This window comes from Prionailurus bengalensis, chromosome D1 (genome assembly GCF_016509475.1).
Source record: "Prionailurus bengalensis isolate Pbe53 chromosome D1, Fcat_Pben_1.1_paternal_pri, whole genome shotgun sequence".
NCBI lineage: Eukaryota > Metazoa > Chordata > Mammalia > Carnivora > Felidae > Prionailurus > Prionailurus bengalensis.
This window is the reverse complement of record NC_057346.1, coordinates 113,268,041-113,285,791: the sequence shown is the minus strand read 5'-3', so window position 1 is coordinate 113,285,791 and position 17,751 is coordinate 113,268,041. Positions and strand designations below refer to the sequence as shown.

The following is a 17,751-nucleotide window of genomic DNA, read 5'->3' as shown; positions in this document are numbered from 1 at the left end:
GGAGGCACATGGGTGGTTGAATGTTCCCAACTGTTCCTCAGACACCACGTGGCACCGTTGTGAACTCAGGCCCACCTTGGAGATGCGCCAGGCTGGGTTCCAGACCACCGCCAGGGAGTGAAGACCACAGCCGAGCCGGGCAGGCGAGGGGCTCAGTTTCCCGGCACGTATAAATGTTAGGTTCGCACTACGCTGCCCTCTGTTAAGTGTGCAAAGCAGTATGTCTAAAAAAATAATGTGCATGCTTTATTTTTTTTATTTAAAAAAGTTGTTTCTTAATGTTTATTTTTGAGAGAGACAGACAGCATGAGCGGGGAGGGGCAGAGAGAGAGGGAGACCCAGAATCCAAAACGGGCTCCAGGCTCCGAGCTGTCCGCACAGAGCCCGATGCGGGGCTCGAACCCACGAACCGTGAGATCATGACCTGAGCCGAAGTCGGACGCTCAACCGAATGAGCCCCCCCCGCCCCGCCGGGCGCCCCAGTAATGTGCATACTTGAAAGACTACTTTGTTGTGGGGGTGGGGGGCTCAGCCAGTTAAGCACCGATTCCAGCTCAGGTCATGATCTCGTGGCTTGTGCGTTCCAGCCCCGCGTTGGGCTCTGTGCTGACTGTGCAGAGCCTGCTTGGGATCCTCTTCTCTCCTCTCTCTGCCCACCCCTCTCAAAATAAATAAACTTAAAACAATTTCCTTTGTTGCTAAAAAATGCTAGCCGTCATCTGAGCTCTCCCTGAATCTTTATCGCTGATCACAGATCACTGTAACAGACAGAATAACAATGAAAATTTTGACATGTGGCAAGAATTACCAAAACGTGATACAGACCCAGAAAATGAGCAAATGTACTGGGGAAATGGCGCCGGGAGGCTCGCTGGGCGCAGGGTCGTCGCGGACCCTCCGCTTGCAAAACACGTGGCGTCCTTGAAGGTCAATAAAGGAAAGTGTGAGAAAGTGAGGTAGCCTGTGGTTCCTTCTGGAACCGGGGACTGGGAAGTTACACGTCCTTGTACCAGAAGCGCTGGGACCCTCGTTGGCCGGTCTCACTTCGCCTGCTCACACCGTCCGTCGGTCCGTCCATCCGTCCCTGCCGCACTGGAGGAGGAGGGGGACGCGGGTCAATGGCAGTGACAGGAAGGTGACTCGCTGAGGCAGGCAGTCACTGGGGAGGCTCCAGGCTCCTGGCCTGTGCTGGGCCCTGAGCCGGGTGGGACCGGGTGTGGGCTCGGCCAGGAGAGGGCATCCCGGCGGGGGGGGGGGGGGGGGGGTGCTGCTCACAGAGAAGAGGTCTCTGCTCCCGAGAAGATCCAGATGACAGGGTCTGAGGTGTCACCCGTGCCCTGACCGGGCCCCTGGACAGGCTGAGCTTAAAGGGCCTGAGGACAGACATCTCTGGGCCCACAGGTCCCACCGTGGGGTTTGACAGGCTGCTCAGAATGGACTCTCGGGCCTGCTGCGTGGGTCACTGTCCACACCGGGGGGCGGGGGGGCAGTGGGCCGTGCTGGGGAGAGGGTGCTGGAAGGGCGTCTCCCGCCAAGAGGTTGGCACCTCCGTTCTGAACTCCCCGGAGCGGGGAGGTGTTTCCTCCAGACGCTCTCTTAGGAAGGCCAAGGTCGTGGGTGCAGAGGACGGGCAGAGTCCCACAGCCGTGGCAATAACAGGAATTAAAGGAAAGCCGTCCTCGGCTTAAATACTGTCATCAGGGGTGACGGCAGGCCTGGGGGTGGCTGCAGCCCCGCCCACCGCACAGCAGGTGTCCCGAGCCTCTCACGTGGCCCCCAAGCCGGCAAGGGCCCGTCTCGGGGTTGGGAATTGTAAAAGCATTTTCATAACAGACACATCCCAGCTTTCAGATCTCGGTGACATTTGTTTCCCCCTGGAAATCTCAGAGCTCTGTAATTTTGCTTGAGGCGCCCGGTTCCCAGACCCGGTAATTAGACTTGGCCGCTGGGAACCCATCGTCTGGAAGGTGTGTCCGCCCTGTGCAAGGCCCCACAGACAGCGCTGCCCCAGCTGGAGCCACTTGGGGAAGCCGGCCTCCCTCCCAACTCCGCGGGCGGGGGTGGGGGGTGGAGGGGGACCTTGGCCGATGCTCCCTCGGTGGTAGGTCAGCGTGCATCGGGCAGGAGGACTCAGGCCGTGCCGCCTTCTCCGGGCATTCCCAGCACAGGGGCCAGAGCCCGGCAGGGGCAGGCCAGCTAGGACAGTGGGGCTGGGACCCACTCCTGAGTCCGGAATGCCCTGCCCGTCCAGGCCGTGCAACCATAGTGTGATTTTGCGTTTCATCTCGGAGCCCGAGGGCAGCTAGTTCGTGAGAGCCGGAGACGAGGAACCAGCTGAACTTTTCCCTGGCGGGTCAGGGTCCAAGGGAGAAAGCGGGAAGCTTGCCTGAGGAAGGACGTGAACAATAATGCATTTGTTAAAACGGAGCGGGGCCAGAGGGAGCCTGTGGGAAGTCTGTCCTGGCAGCCCAGCCTCCTATAAGCCTACGACTGCTGTAAACATTAAGGTCCACGCTTTAAAAACATATACAAATATATCCATAAATGCCAACATTCTGCATCCCGCCTGCTGGTGTTCATCAGCTGCTGTGTGGACGAGGGGCGTGCTTTGGTGCCCAGACCGGGGGGAATCGACCCGCTTTCCCCTTCCGGGGCCGCACACCTCCCTCCCCTTCTCGCGGGCAGTTCAGGCTCGAAGCTCCTTGGTGCCCAGGGCAGGTTGTCTTGGGGGTTTCCTGGGAGCGGCTCCAAGGGCACATCTGGAACCCACCCGTCCCGTCTGGGCCGTCCAGCTGAGGCGCCCTCCCTGCTGGCATCACGAGGGGCTGGGGCCGGGGCAGGTCCCTTCCTGGCTGCCCTTATCTGAGCAGGAGCCATAATGATACCCCCCTGCCTACCACACTCTTGCGAGGGTGTGGCGCTTGGGGTCGGCGCGCCTCGGCCCTTCCAGAGGCATCAGCTGTGCCCGGACCACACTGGGCGCCCCTCGGCCTCACCCATGCGTCTCCTTTCAGAATCTGGAGTAGACTTGATTGATCAGGGACTTGTGTCCAAAAAACCACTAGGAGGCAGATCCTGGGTTATAGTCATTGGATTTTTACAGCCACTGTTAATTAAAAACATTGTAACCATACAGAAAGGTAGGAGAACATAGTAAGTTATTTATTATTTTTTTAATTGTCAATTTTTTAAGGTTTTTATTTATTTTTGAGAGACACATGCACACACACACACACACACACACACACAGTGTGAGTAGGGGAGGGGCAGAGAGAGAGGGAGACAGAGAGTCCGAAGCAGGCTCCAGGCTCCGAGCTGTCAGCATGGAGCCCAACGCGGGGGCTCGAACCCACGAACCATGAGATTGCGACCTGAGCCAAAATCTGATGCTTAACTGATGGAGCCACCCAGAGGCCCCAATTATTTATTTTGTAAATGTTTATTTATTTATTTTGTGTGGGGGGGGGAGGGGCAGGGGCAGGGAGAGAGGAGAGAGAGAGAGAATCCCACGCAGGCTTCGTGCTGTCCACGCAGAGCCCGTCGTGGCGCTCCAGCTGACGAACGGCGAGATCATGACCGGAGCTGAAACCAAGAGCCCGACGGTGAACCGACTGAGCCCCCCGGGTGCCCCAAATATCGCATCAAAGCATAAGCCGTTCGGTGTTCATTACTTAGGCCTTTTAAAAAAAAGTTTACTTATTTCATAAAAACATTTGAAGATTTTGCCATACGTTCACATACGGTTCCACTTTTCTGGATTTACGTGAGAGAATCAGGTAGCTCAGCCGAGTTCTGTCCCGTCCACAGCGTGAGCTGTGGTCGCGCACGTGGTTACGTGTGTCATTACGGCCACAGCCGTCTGCCGGCCTGACCTGGGCTGGATTGATGAAAGGACTCGGGGAACCAGGGAGGGAGCTCGGGTGGATGACGTGGCACCAACGGGTGTCGGGACGGAGAGGACAGACGTCGTTTATCCACAGACACGGCGGGGATGGGAACAGAGACGTTACTCGGGAGGCTGGTTCCACAAATGCCAAGATAACCTGGGTAGGTGGCTGATTCTTTCCCCTGGCCTTTCCAGCTGCTCTTCCCCGCCCCCCTGCCCCCCTGCCCCCGGCTCCCCACTCCCTGCAGCCCAGAGCTCACGCCGACTGGTGGGCGGTTCCAAACCATGCGCGTGGCAGCCTGGGTGCCCCCAGCATTTGGTGCCAATTCCTGCAGCCACGACGGTGACCCTGTGTGTCCACGTCTGTGCACGGTCGCCGTGCAGCCCCCTGGGGGTCTCCCTGCCTTGAGGATGAGTGAACTTTATGCATTTGAGCGAGGTAAAGGTGGAATCACAAAATCCTGCTGCCAGCTTGTCGCGTATATAGGGTGCTTTGTGTTTTCTTCTTATTTTTAATCTTTTTTTTTTTATTTTTTTTTAACGTTTATTTATTTTTGAGACAGAGAGAGACAGAACATGAACGGGGGAGGGAGGGTCAGAGAGAGGAAGACACAGAATCTGAAACAGGCTCCAGGCTCTGAGCAGTCAGCACAGAGCCCGATGCGGGGCTCAAACTCACGGACCGCGAGATCGTGACCTGAGCCGAAGTCGGACGCTTAACCGACTGAGCCACCCAGGCGCCCCGCCTTTTAATCTTTATTTTTGAGAGAGAGAGGACAGAGCGTGAGCAGGGGAGGGCAGAGAAGGGGGAGACTCAGAATCTGCAGCAGGCTCCAGGCTCTGACTGTCAGCACAGAGCCCGACACAGGGCTTGAACCCACAAACTGTGAGATCGTGACCTGAGCCAAAGTCGGATGCTTTAATTGGCTGAGCCACCCCAGGCACCCCCGTTTTTCCTTGTTAGGCTCCCCAGGGGGGTGGGTGAGAGAAACACGTTCTGGGGGTCAGTGCACGTTACTGACCTGTGTTTTTATAGCCGCCCCAGAGGTCGGTGTGCCGAAACGCTTGCCTAGGGGTGGCGGGGGCAACCTTTCCTCCCCCAGTCCGGCACTGACTTCCCGAGCGAGGCTGGGTTCCGTGGCATTGCGGCTTTTGGAGCCTGCCCTGCCCACCACACTGTGGGGTGAAGAACCCCCGTGGCCCCTCTGACCCCCACGGTGTTGCCGGATAAAATGCAGGACGCCCGGTTCTGTTTGAATTGCAGACGAACAAAGAATAAAGACGAACATAGTTTTCTGTGGCAGCGCGTCCCACGCGATGTTCGGGAAATACGTCCAGTAAGACGTATTTATTGTTGATCCGAGATGAAATGTGGCCGGGCGCCTTCTCTGCCACCTGGCCGTCCTCCCGGGAGTTAATAATTAAATGTTTTCCCAGGGCTTTGCCTTTCCCACGGGCCTGCCCGTCTCGTGGCTCAAGCCCCGTTTCAGGTCAGGACCTTGTGCTCAGGTCTGCGCCCCGAGCTCCCGGGCCGTCCTCCGAAGGTCCAGGGCGCAGGCCTTTTCCTCTTCAGACCCGCCCAGTGGGGCCTCCTGCTCCCGCACTTTGGTGGCAGGCGCGTCTGTTCGCGGGTGTCACCCTGGGCCAGTGTGACGCGCCCTTGTGCGGGGGCCGCGTGCGGAGGTCCGTGGGTCACAGGAGCCTCTTCCTCTTCTGGCTGTCGGTTCTGTTTCTGGAGTCGAGTTTGACTCCAGTTGGTGTGAGCACCGTCGAGTCCCGTCCCGCCTTCTTTAATTTTCTGGAGAGTAAACCCCCGCGGGGGTTGTGCGCATTTCCCGACGGCTCAGACCTGCGTGTCCCTGACGGTCACCGGCCCGGTGGGTCCAGCTGCAGACGTGTTGCGGGGCTGGTAAAGTGACCGCTAGGGACGCTGAATTCCCCACGAGTGTCCTGGCCGAGTGTGTGCCCGAATCTGTCCCCCGTGAAACTGCCTGCCCGCCAGCCGCGGCCGAGCTCACCGTGCCGTCTGGCCACCTCGGCGCCTGTGCTTCGGCCCCTGTGCCCACCTCTCCCTGTCCGCTGAGGGCCCACGGTGTCCCACTGCTGCGGGGGGTGGCGGCGAATAAACAGAGCCCCCGTGCACACGGATGCTGAAGTGTCGCCCGAGCAAGGTGACCCTGGGGAGCAGCTCACATCGAGGCTGCGGAGGGCTTTCGAGGAAGGGAGCCAGGGCGGGCATAGATGGGGAGCAGTGCCCTGGCCGCCACCTCAGGAAGCGGGGCTGGGATCCTGCGTGAGCCCCCCGTGGAAGTAACTCGGCCCTTGAACCGTCTCAGACGGGCGTGCACTGTGCCCGCTTCTGCTGGGGGCTGTCCGCCTGCCCGTCTTGCGGATGCTGACCCTCGAGGCCCAACTGCGAGCCCCTGGGGCCTGCGCCCATCCTTTGTGGGGAGAGCTGGTGGGCCTGGGACGGCCCCCTTCACTTCCACCTGGCTTCCCATAAACCTGACGGCGTCCCTGCCCATCAGACAGGGATGCCCTGCTGTCCTGTGAGTGGGAGGCCACCTTCGCTGTGTCCTCTCTGTGTCTCTTGGTCCCTGCAGGGTCCGGAAGCAGCACAGGCACGCGGTGAGGAGGGGATGACGTGGTTCTTTATCGGACCCCCCCCCCCGGGAGCCCCGAGTGACGTACGGACCCGTCGGCTGTGTCCGCTCTGACCGCTGAGGCTGCGAACGCCGCGCCTCCCCGCTGTCCCTCACCCCCGGGAAAAGGCAGGTTTGCGTCTGCGCCCCTGTGGCCCCGCTGAGCTCTTTCAGGTGCGGCCACGGTCCCCTGGGGAGCTGTCGAGACCGCGTCCCGACCGATGCACCCAGAAATTCTGGTGCTTCTCTTGTTCTGAAACTCCTCCGGGTGACTTCTCTGCAGCCGGGACGAAGAGCGGCTTTTCTAGAGGAAACACGTCGCCGGAACCTGGGACATAGTTGCAAGTGGTGATGTGTGTGCAACTATACGACGTCTTTACAAGCGAACGTTTATGTTACTTATTATAACGTTATGATTACTGGCACGCGATGTGGAAATAACTGTATGTCATCGTATGATTTCTGCACCCTCGTTGTGACTATTCTGTATCACAAAGGCCGTGCGTAGGGTATTCTGTGCAGTTACGTTAGGCACGTCTTTCTTGCCTGGGGAGATGGTGATTGCAGTTTGGCCAGGCTGCTGGGGACCCTGCTAGGCTGGAGCCAGGGACACCCAGGTCCTGTCCCCGGCCACAGCCCTCTTGCCTCTGACCAGATTTTATAGTCCTCTGGATGGGGGAACGGGAAGCTCGAATCACAGAGACGTCTGGCAGTGACCACAGAAAAGACCCATCGGCTCTGACGTTTTAATTCGGAATCACACTGGCGTTAACTTAGGGGATTTTAACCGAAAACTAAGGATCCTCCTGGGTGATTGGGGCGATCGTGTCACTGGCCTGGTGACCCTCCGCGGGTGGTCTAGGGAGAGATGACTCTGGTCGGACTCTCTCTCGCACTCGTGGTGCGAGGGCCGGAAGGTAACTGCCACCAACCAGGAGAGCCCGGGGCAGAGCTGGAGAGCCCCCTGGGGCCCACGCCGCTGTCCCCAGCATCGCCTGAGCCTCCCGATGGTCACCACAAACCAGAAATCTGGCTTCTCGTGTGAAATCCTTAGGTTTGCAAACATTTAAAGCCCCGCGCAGGCCAAACAAAATAGGGTCTGTTGGCCACGCGATGGTGGCCCCTTCCCCAAGGACGGTGCAGACCCGCTGGGCAGTAAGGAGCCCTTGACCCTGGTCAGGGCCTCTCCATTCCCCTGGCGAGGGGGTGCATTTCTGGAGGGGCTCCTTTGCTTTGTTGGGCTTCCTGTGTACCTGGGTGTCTGGTGACCCTGGGAAAGTCTTGGGGGCGGCGCCCCTGGTGGCCACCTGCGCCCCAGGACTGACCCCACGGGCAGAGCAGTGGAACCTTCCACAGGGTGTTTGCTGTCGTTAAATGAACTCTGGAAGTAAACAGTGCGAGCCGGTTTTCCCACGATGAACACAGAGCTGACGCTGGGTGATCTGTGCCCCACCTGGGGCTTTCCTGAGCCTCCCGGGGTCACGAAACATGAGAGCGGGGGCCACGCACCCCAGCACCTGCCGGGCCTGGAGCCTGGGCCAGATGGCAGGCGTGCTGCTCTGTCCCCCTCCCTCCTGCAAATGGCTGGGTATTTGGTGTGGGGTCCTCATGTGTGTGTGTGTGGGGGGCCCTTCACGCTCACAGCTGTGCCCTCCGTGGGAAGACAGCAGGACTTAACCAGGCCGTCCCTGAACGGTCAGGGTGGCCTACGTCCCTGGGTGCTCAGGACAGCCCCGATTTTGCAGGGAACAACCTGCCCACGTTCCGTGTGCACAGGGACTTGACCTCCTTCACAGAGTTCACGTACAAGTGGTGTTGGCTGCTTTGGCACGGCACCCCCCGGTTCCCCCCGGCTTTTGTCCTCACCTCTCCGGAGCCCTGCCCACAGGGATGGGGGCGTCATTTGGCAGCCTGCTCCCAGAATTACGTCTACATCCTTCTCTGCCCTTCAGCGGCCGTGGTCCGAGGGCCAGTCGGCGCCCCGACCCGGTCTTTGCTGGGGAGCCTCTGCTTGGTGGCACAAAGGCTGTACTTCCAGCTGCCACAGACTTTTGGGGACCCCTGGGTCTCCCCGCATCAGCCTGCTCACGACTTCAGCTCTGCCAGGGTCCTGGGCGCGGGACGATCTTCCCTGTGAGCCTGGCCTTGCCTTTCTGTTCTGTTTTTGACATTACCTATCGTTGCTCTGTGTTTGAAGCAGAGGGGTTATTACGACATGAACTTGGTACCTTTGTGACCCGAGCCTGCGTTTCTTCCTCTCCTGCTGCTCGTAGAAAGACAAAAGGGAGTTTTTCTTCCTTACCTTGGGAGGCTTCCAGCTGCCCCCAGGGCTCCTCGGTTAGTCCCCATGAGCTTTGGTCATGGCCACCGCTAGTTAGGGCTCCCTCCGTGTGCCGGGTTTCCCAGCTCTGGGCAGAGCCCGTGGGCCCCCACGCGGGTCCTGGCCGCCTCCTGGCCCGGGGTTCCGGAGAGCACTGGGGGTGCCGAGTTCTCCCCGCCTTCGGAGGTCTGTGCATCACTCAACGGTGGCCCGGCTGCCCGTGCAGGGCCGTGAACCCGGGACGCCGGCCTCCGCGAGCGCTGGGGTTTGCCTGTTTTCACGTTGCCTCCTTGTTCTCCTCCCCGCGTAGACGCAGCGCAGCCATGCCGCGTAGCCCGACGTCCAGCGAGGACGAGATGGCCCAGAGCTTCTCCGACTACTCCGTGGGGTCGGAGTCGGACAGCTCCAAAGAAGAAACCATCTATGACACCATCCGGGCCACAGCGGAGAAGCCCAGCGCCCCCAGGATGGAGGAGAGCCAGGGCCACGCGGTGGTGATCCGTATCCTCATCCAGGACCTGCAGCAGACGGTAGGCCCCGTTGCTCGTTTCGGTCAAGGCCAAGCGTGCCTGCGGGCGGCCTCTGCCCGGCCCGTCCTGGTGGTGCCCCACACGGCGTGCGCCTGCTCCGCCCTCCCTCCTCCCCATCAGCTGCCTTCGCCGGCACGCTGGCACCTCGGTGCCCTTGCTGAGCACCTGCTGTGTGCCGGGGGGCGGGGGAGCCCAGGCCTCGAGGGCACGGGGGCCAGCCTTGCCGAGGAAATGCACACGGCGGACGCGTGGGCAGGCGGGGCCTCCGGCACCCGAGGGGGCCCTGCCTCTTCCTCCGCTGCTCTGTGCTCAGTGCGGCACGGCCCCCGGGGTCCCGTGCTCCTTCTCGCTTGCCAGGCTGTGCAAGCTCTGTCCGGCCTGCCCCTCCCTGCGCCGCCCACTGCCGACTCCCAGTTGTCCCTCAGGGTCTGGGCCCCATACCTGGGGCGGCCCCGGTAGCCCTCGGGGCTTGTCGTTGGCCCCGGCCCCGGCGTGTGCCCTGCCTTGCGCTCGTGTGGTTCCCGCGGGCCCTTGCTAGTGGGCCTGCCTGTGTGGCCGCTGCCTGGAGGGTCGGCTCGTGGGGACACGGGCGGGGCTGGGGTTGTCGGAGCCGCTGTGTGAGGCGCTGGTGCCGTGGGGGAGGCGGAATATGTCACCCGAGACCGCGAGCACCCCCGGGTTGGGGTGTGGGGTGTGGGGTGCGGGGGACCCGTCAGGCTGGGCCGGGCGGAGTCTGGGGCACACGGTGACACCAAGCGAGGCGGTCAGAGGCTGGCAGACCCACGGCCAGGCCGAGCAGGTGCACCCAGTGGCGACAATTCTCTTGTATCCGTGCGTCAGGTGACATGGTCTCTGAGCACAGCCCTTTCTCCCCTGGGCTCCCCTTTGGGGTGGGACTCAGGGGGCACCCGGCTGAGGTGTGGGTCATCTCACGCTCTCTGTTTTCCTCGTCTCTGTCGGTCGTGTGCAGGTGTGGACCCTGCGCGCTTCAGGTTGAAGGCAGTGGGAGCAGCGGGTGGTGTGGACGGCCTGCGGGGGGCCCCGGGGGGCGGGCCCGGAGCTCTGCGTCCACGCTTTGTGCTAAAGAGCAGAGTCCCCGGGCCGAGGCCGCGGTGGGGAGGGGGTCCTCTCAGGATCAGAGGAAGTGGCCGGTGTTCCCCCCCCCTTTGCGCACGTCAGGCCCCCGCCGCCTGGCACCGTGGGGTCTGCTATGTTGGCTCGGTACCTCGGAGCGCGGGGTCTCCCCTTGTCTGGGGGGAGCGGCTCCAGCAGGACACTGTCCTCTCCAGAGCGAGGCCTGGGGGTGCTGGGGTGCGTCCTGCGGACCTGTCGCCCACGAGCGGGGTCAGCCGGATGCCGCACCTTCCGGAAGATGCTCCAGAGCGGATCCCGCGGGCCGCCCGGCAACACAGGTGTGGCTTTCAGGACGGCAGGACGGCGTTGAGGCGTTCCGTCTTCTGCGTCGTTTACAATCTCTTACAAAAGTTACTCCTTATAAAGACGTCAGGTGTTGGGAAAGCACGCACACCAGCCCCAGAGCGGCTGCAGCGAGCCTTGGGTCACGTCCTGCACGCGACTCTCCAGAAGGTGACAGGTGACGTCACCGTACGGACGGAAGCGGGTCGGGGAACATGGGCCGCTGGCAAACCAACATCGCATGGTTTTATGTTAACATCAGAGGAGAAAAAGACAGTGAAGGAAACGCTGAACTTGAGCGATTCCTGGGCTGGAGGAGACTCTTTCCAAATCAATCCGTAAACGTAAACAATTATGAAACGCTGGAAGGCTGGAGGTTTCGTTGTTGTCCCTGATTACGGTTTTCCCCTCCTTTTCTCCGACCATAAGGAACTTGGCACCCTCTCATCTCGTTGGGGTAAATTAAGCTAATTGGAGCGGTAAACAGACTTCCAGACCTCAGGTGCTTAACACAGAGACGCTGGACTTCTTTCTCTCAAACCAGCCCGCTGGACCGACGGGGACGAGGACACAGAGATTCTGTTCCACACAGTCGTCCAGGGACCCAGACCCCTTCCGCTCAGTGGCCGGGCTGCCCCGGGGCTCTGGAGCCCTCCCCGGGTCCCCTGACCTGCCCAGAGGGTGAGGGCGTAGAGAACTGGGACACGTCACTTCCCCGACCGTGCCGGTTCCTCGGAGGCTGCCTCTGACTGCAAGGGAGGCTGGGAAACGGACTTTGGCTCTGAGCCTAGGAAGGAAGAGGTCGGTGTTGTGACAAACGGGGAGCTGGTTGTACAGGTGTGCACACGCACACACATGCGCACGCTCACTGACACACATGTGCACACATGCACACTCATGCACACACAAGTATACATGTACAGGCACACATGCACTCATGCACATGCACACACATGTATAGGCACACACATGCACACTCACGTACACACACGCACACACCCACAGGCACATGTTCACACGTATGCACATGTGCACACACCCACACGCACACACGCCCACTCATGCAGCCGTGCACACATGTGCACACTCACGCACACACAAGTACACATGTACAGGCACACATACGCTCATGCACACGCACATGCACACACACACGTACAGGCACACACATGCACACTCATGTACACGTGCACACACGTGCACACACACGCACAGGTACATGTTAACACGTATGCACATGTGCACACACCCACACATGCCCACTCATGCAGCCGTGCACACATGTGCACACTCACGCACACACAAATACAAATGTACAGGCACACATACACTCATGCACATGCACACACACACACACACGTACAGGCACATGCACGTACGTGCACATGCACAGGTACATGTTCACATGGATGCACATGTGCACACACCCACACACACACGCCCACTCATGCAGCTGTGCACACTCATGCACACACAAGGCACACATGTACAGGTACACATGCATGCACACGCACACACGTGCGCACAGCCACACATGTAAGGCACACACACACACAGGCACACACATGCACGCTCATGTACACGTGCACACACACGCACCCACACGTGCTCTCATACACACACATGCACACGCAGGCACACATACGGGCACATGCACACACGCACGCACACGCACCCCCCTCTGCTCCGCCACCTCCCGAGTCTCGTGGGTGCAGACCTGTCTGCTCACTGTCACCGTCCATCCCGCCGTCCCGCTTCAGAGCTCAGGAGCCTCCTGGTCTGGTCTGGCTTCCAGGGGGAGCACCAGCCAGCTGTTTCTGTTTGTGGTTCTGTTTATTTTATTCTCCTCTTAACTGGAGGGACGTAACTGTCCAGTGGTGCCTTTCAGGAAGCGTTCCTGTGGCCCTGCTTCCTCGGTGGCCGTGCTGTCGGTCTGCGGCAGTCCTGGGCTCTAACGTCGCCTCGAAGCAGCGAGCCCTGAGGTGCTGCTGTAGGGGGCGCTGGCTTCCTGCAGGCCCGCGGTCCCCACGTTTGCGTCCACAGGTCCGTACGTAGCCTTGCTCATGTGTATTCGTGTGTGAAGACGTTTTATTTAATACACGCCCTTGACTCATGAACCCTGAACACCGACAGTGCCACCGCTCACGCCTGGACGGAGCTCGTGCCACAGGGAGAAGCACACGGTGCACGTGGCCGTCCTGTGCTTAGACCGCATGGCGCCATCTCTGCACTGTGCCTCCGACCGTGGGAAACCACAAAATCACCAGCAGGAGCACAAAAACGGGCCCTGAGCAGAGCCCAGAAGGACCCTGGCGTGCAGGGCGCAGGATGAGCTGAATGAACCAAAAAGCCTGTCGCCGTCTCGCTCTACCTCGCCCGGAGCGTGCAGATCGGACACCACAAACGCTTGGCCGCTCCGTAAGTGGTCACGGAAGAGCCACGGATGCTGACTTGGGGACACAGACGAACGTTAGCGAGCGGGCAGACCCCCAAATGTGGAATCCGCAAATAAGGAGAATCGACTGTGCGTGTGTCCCTGTGGTTTTCATGTCAATTTCTCCGTGCGCCGTCGGAGGCAGGACTCCTTCCCACCTCACCCCACAGCTTCGGGGACGTCGCTCGGCTGCGTCCCGTCGGTGACCTGAGTTTTTCCTTCTTTAACCGGCTCCCTAACGAAGTGGCCTCGGTTCCCGTACGGGAAGCATTTGGTGCCGGCCGTTCTGTTTCTCCCGGAAAAGCTTCCCACCTGCAGGTTCTGTTTGCCCCTCGTTTCTGTGAGGTTTTCTTACACGCCGTCTGGGTTTCCGCGTTGCCGGTTGGGCTCTGTGTTTCTTGGACAGCATCGCCGTCACCTGGGTTTCTCCGTCTGCCTTTTCTCTGACGGCCTTCATCGCTGGTGCCTCCTTGTCCTCTGTGATTCTCTCGGGTCCTCCTTTATGGTGTTTCCACTTGGACCCACTCTGTTCTGCGATCCCTGATTGCATGTGGTCGTGTGATTTCGGATTTCCGTTTGATTTCACAGCCCTGCGTGGGCCCATCTTGAAAGCTATTCTTTTCAGCTGTTGGTGTTTTTACTAGGTTTTCTGGCTTCTTCTTTGCCCTTTGTAGGTCTTCCTTCTTTTAATTGGGGCGTGCTCACTCTGGATGAATGCGTGTCTGATTCCCGCGTGCCTTCCCGCCTACTTTCCTTGTCTCCTCTGTGGCATGTCTTTGCTGTCTCCGGGCTGCCTCTGCCTGGCGTGTCCACTTTGGCAGAAACTTGCTGTCTTTCTGGTGTTCTGGTTGCGTGTGGGTGAACCGTCCTCAGCTCCCTCCCATCCTGATGCCCAATGTCCTGCAGATGCATTCCCTCGGGGGGAAACCCTGGGTCCCGTAACGGCACCGTGGGCCAGTGTATTAAGGTCTTTTTGTTTTCCTGTCACGATGCTGCTTATTAAATTTGTGTGCACAATTTTGTCCCGTCCTTTTTTCATTATTATTGAAATTTTAGTTAGTTGACCTACAGCCCGATGTTGGTCTCAGGAGCAGAATTCAGTGACTCGCCCCTTATGTGCAACACCCAGTGCTCAGCGCACGTGCCGTCCTTAACGCCCCTCCCCCGTCTAGCCCACCACCCCCCCCCACCTCCCTCCACCAACCCTCAGTTTGTTCTCTGTCATGAAGAGTCTCTTGAGGTTTGTTTCCTTTTCTTCTCTCGCTCCCTGCCCTCCTGTTCCTCTGTTTTGTTTCTTCAATTCCGCGTATGAGTGAAGTCCTACGGTACTTGTCTTTCTTGGGTCGGTTATTTCGCTTAGTGTAAGAAACTCTCGTTCCGTCCACGTGGTGGCAAATGGCGGCATTTCCTTCTTTTTTATAGCCAAGTAATATTCTACTGTGTGTATAAACCACATCTTTATTCATTCATCAGTCTGCGGACACTGGGGCTCTTTCCATCCTTTGGCTGTTGTCGGTAGTGCTGCTATAAACACCGGGGTGCATGTGCCCCTTCGAAACAGCACACCTGTATCCCTTGTAGTGCGATTGCTGGGTCGTACGGTAGTTCTATTTCTAATTTTTTGAGGACCCTCCACACTGTTTTCCAGCGTGGCTGCACCAGCTTGCCTTCCCACCAGCAGTGCAGAAGAGACCCTCTCTCTCCGCGTCCTCGCCAACATCTGTCGTTGCCCGAGTTGCTCATGGGAGCCATTCTGACCGGTGGCAGGTGTTGTCTCACTGTGGTTTTGATTTGCATTTCCCAGATGATGAGTGACGTGGAGCATGTTTTCATGTGTCGGTTGGCCATCTGGAGGTCTTCTATGGAGAAGTGCCTACTCATGTCTTCTAACCATTTCTTCACTGGATTGTTTTTGGGGTGTTGAGTTTGATGCATTCTTTATTGATTTTGGATACTGACCCTTTATCTGAGATGTCGTTTGCAGGGGCACCTGGGTGGCTCAGTCGGTTAAGCATCTGACTTTGGCTCAGGTCATGATCTCACAGTTTGTGGGTTCGAGCTCCACGTCGGGCTCTGTGCGGACAGCTCGGAGCCTGGCGCCTGCTTCGGATTCTGTGTCTCCCTCTAGCTCTGCCCCTCCCCTGCTTGTGCTCTGTCTCTCTCTGTCTCTCAAAAATAGACCTTAAGAAAAAGATATGTCGTTGGCCAATATCTTCTCCCGTTCCGTCGGTTGCCTTTTAGTTTCGTTGAGTGTTTCCTTCGCTGTGCAGAAGCTTTTTTATCTTGATGAAGCCCCAACGGTTCACATGATGTGTGTTATTTCAGTTAGTTTGTGTAACAACCTGACATGGGCTGTGTTGTTGACGTACTTACTAAACACACAAAGTGAGCACAGTGTGTAACCAGCATGGGACGAAGTGACGGGATGTCACCCATGCCCTAAGGCCCCGTGACGCCCTCCTGGTCCCAGTTGACAGGTGAGTAGCAGGTGGCCTGGGACACAACGGCCTGCAGCCTCCAAACCTGCCAGAAGCTGGTGTTTGTTGTGGCCAGCGGGCAGCCTTGCAGAAGGCATGGCATGGGGTCGGGTGCGTCTGAGACGCTCGGGGTCACATCCCCCACCGTCCGCCCGTGTTTTGGGGCACAGCACCAAAGGTCTCGAGCCGGGGCTGTGTAGGCTGGCCGTGCAGCCAGGGCCAGGCGACAGCAAATGCCCTTTAAACTTCTGTTACCTTGATTGGTCTCCTTGGTCAAAGTTGGCAGTGTCTACACCTGGGAGGCCGTCACTGGTGGCAACGGAGAGAGAGTCCACGGCTGTTGAGACGCTCCACGGATAGTGAGCAAGGGTGTGAGAGATTGAAGAGGTCAACACGACGCCAGGTCAGGCGGACACAGGGCAGTGGGAGCCTGCCTGGAAGCCCGAGTCCCGCCTCTGCCTGCCATGACCTCTTCCTGGCGGGTGGCGTGGGGGACTTCTGCCCCCCCCCACCCCTCCCCCCCACCCCGGGATTCTGACCGCTCTGCCAGCGGCTTCGGGAACCCGTCAAGAATTACCGATGGAGAGACATCTACTCTCCAGGCCCGCAGTTACAAAGGTCCGCCAGGGTTCGGTCTCTACTCCCAAGAGTATGATTGTTTCCGGAACCTTCTAAAGATCACCTGTCTTCACTTTGTTCTCGGCAAACAAAGCCCCTGGAGGCTGAGCGCACAACTCCCACGGGTGTGAGCTCCAGCAACAAAGCAGCCATTGTTCCCGCGTATAGACCGTGCCAGGCCGGGTCCTGCGCAGGGGACGTGAGCCGGACCCTGGAATCCTGCCCGGCGGAGCCGTGCGAGTTGCCGTGGCCGGTTTGTCACCCCTGTGCCTGCCCACCCGAGGGGAGGTGGTGTCTCCAGGAGCTGTGAGGCTGTCCCTCTTCCGCCCCAGGGGCGTCTGGACCTGTCTCTTCTGCCAGAGTGACTGTGGTCCTAGGTCTCCCCCCCCAGTGGGATGACGTTCCCCGCCTCTGAGCGGGAGCCCCCGGCAGGGCTCACCTGCCTTCAGGAGCCCCTCCCCAGGCCCCCTGGAGCGAGGCGCACAGTCCGGGTGGGCCTGGGGCGCGGTGACCAGGGTCCCTTTGCTCCAGGCCGCCGCACACGCACAGGGGGCTCACTGTGGGCCCCAAGGCTACACCCGTCAGCAAACCCGGCCTCCAACAGCACGAACTGCAGTCCTTTTGTGATTTATAGTTTCGGGGAAGGTGGGTTTGGAGGCGGGAGCAGAGGTGGCCCCGAGCGCACGGCGGTCCGGTTTCTGCCGCGCACCGAGTGGCCCGTCACGAGGAGGAGCTCGGGGCCGGGCCGTGTGGCACTTTCCTTGGGTGCGTCCAGCGCCATCTCGGGGTTCGGCCCCGAGTCACTCCGTGGAGGCTGCCAGCCCACGTGTCCGTCACCACCGCCCGTCTGAACGGGTCCACGGAGGCGCAGGGACTGGCCGCCTCCTGGCAGAAGCTGTGGGAAAACGCGTCTCTCCTTTTCTGCTTCGTAGATGCTTCCATTTATTATGTAAGTGGGCCCAGCTTTGGTGTTTCGTGTAGGAAAAACCATCTCGGCCGTGGTCCTGACCCCCTGGAAGACACTTCGGCGCCACCCATCCATCCATCCTGTCTCTCTGTCTCCCCCACGGTCAGTCACTCGAACCTCCTCCACCAAAGCAGCAGCCCGTCACGTCTTCGTGGCTCCTGCCTCCCCACCGCACACATCGGCTGACCGGGACTCTCCACCGTCTATCACTTGCTTCCAAATGGACTGTTTGGTTTCCAAGCGACCTTGGCCCTTCTGCGTGACACTGAGGGTCAAAACAGAACTCCCGGAGCAGTGAGGTCCCACCTTCCCCAGGTTTTAATCCCTTCCTTACCTTTTCTCGCAGAGACACCACTGCATTTGCTTTTCGTATCTGAGGTTCCTGTGATTTTGAATGTTAGGACTTCTTCACCCGTCTTGGCAATTTCTGAGCCCCTAGTGCTCCCTACTGGCCTCTCGTT

General features: G+C 59.4%; 1 protein-coding gene across 1 annotated transcript in view; it reads left to right on the top strand.

Moving 5' to 3' along the window:
- Window positions 1-17,751, top strand: part of SHANK2 (SH3 and multiple ankyrin repeat domains 2) — a 476,763-nt gene that overhangs the window by 35,469 nt on the left and 423,543 nt on the right. Inside the window, 1 exon segment of the mRNA XM_043581937.1 lies at window positions 9,159-9,378. Coding sequence (XP_043437872.1) covers window positions 9,172-9,378 — 207 coding nt within the window. The 5' untranslated portion in view covers window positions 9,159-9,171.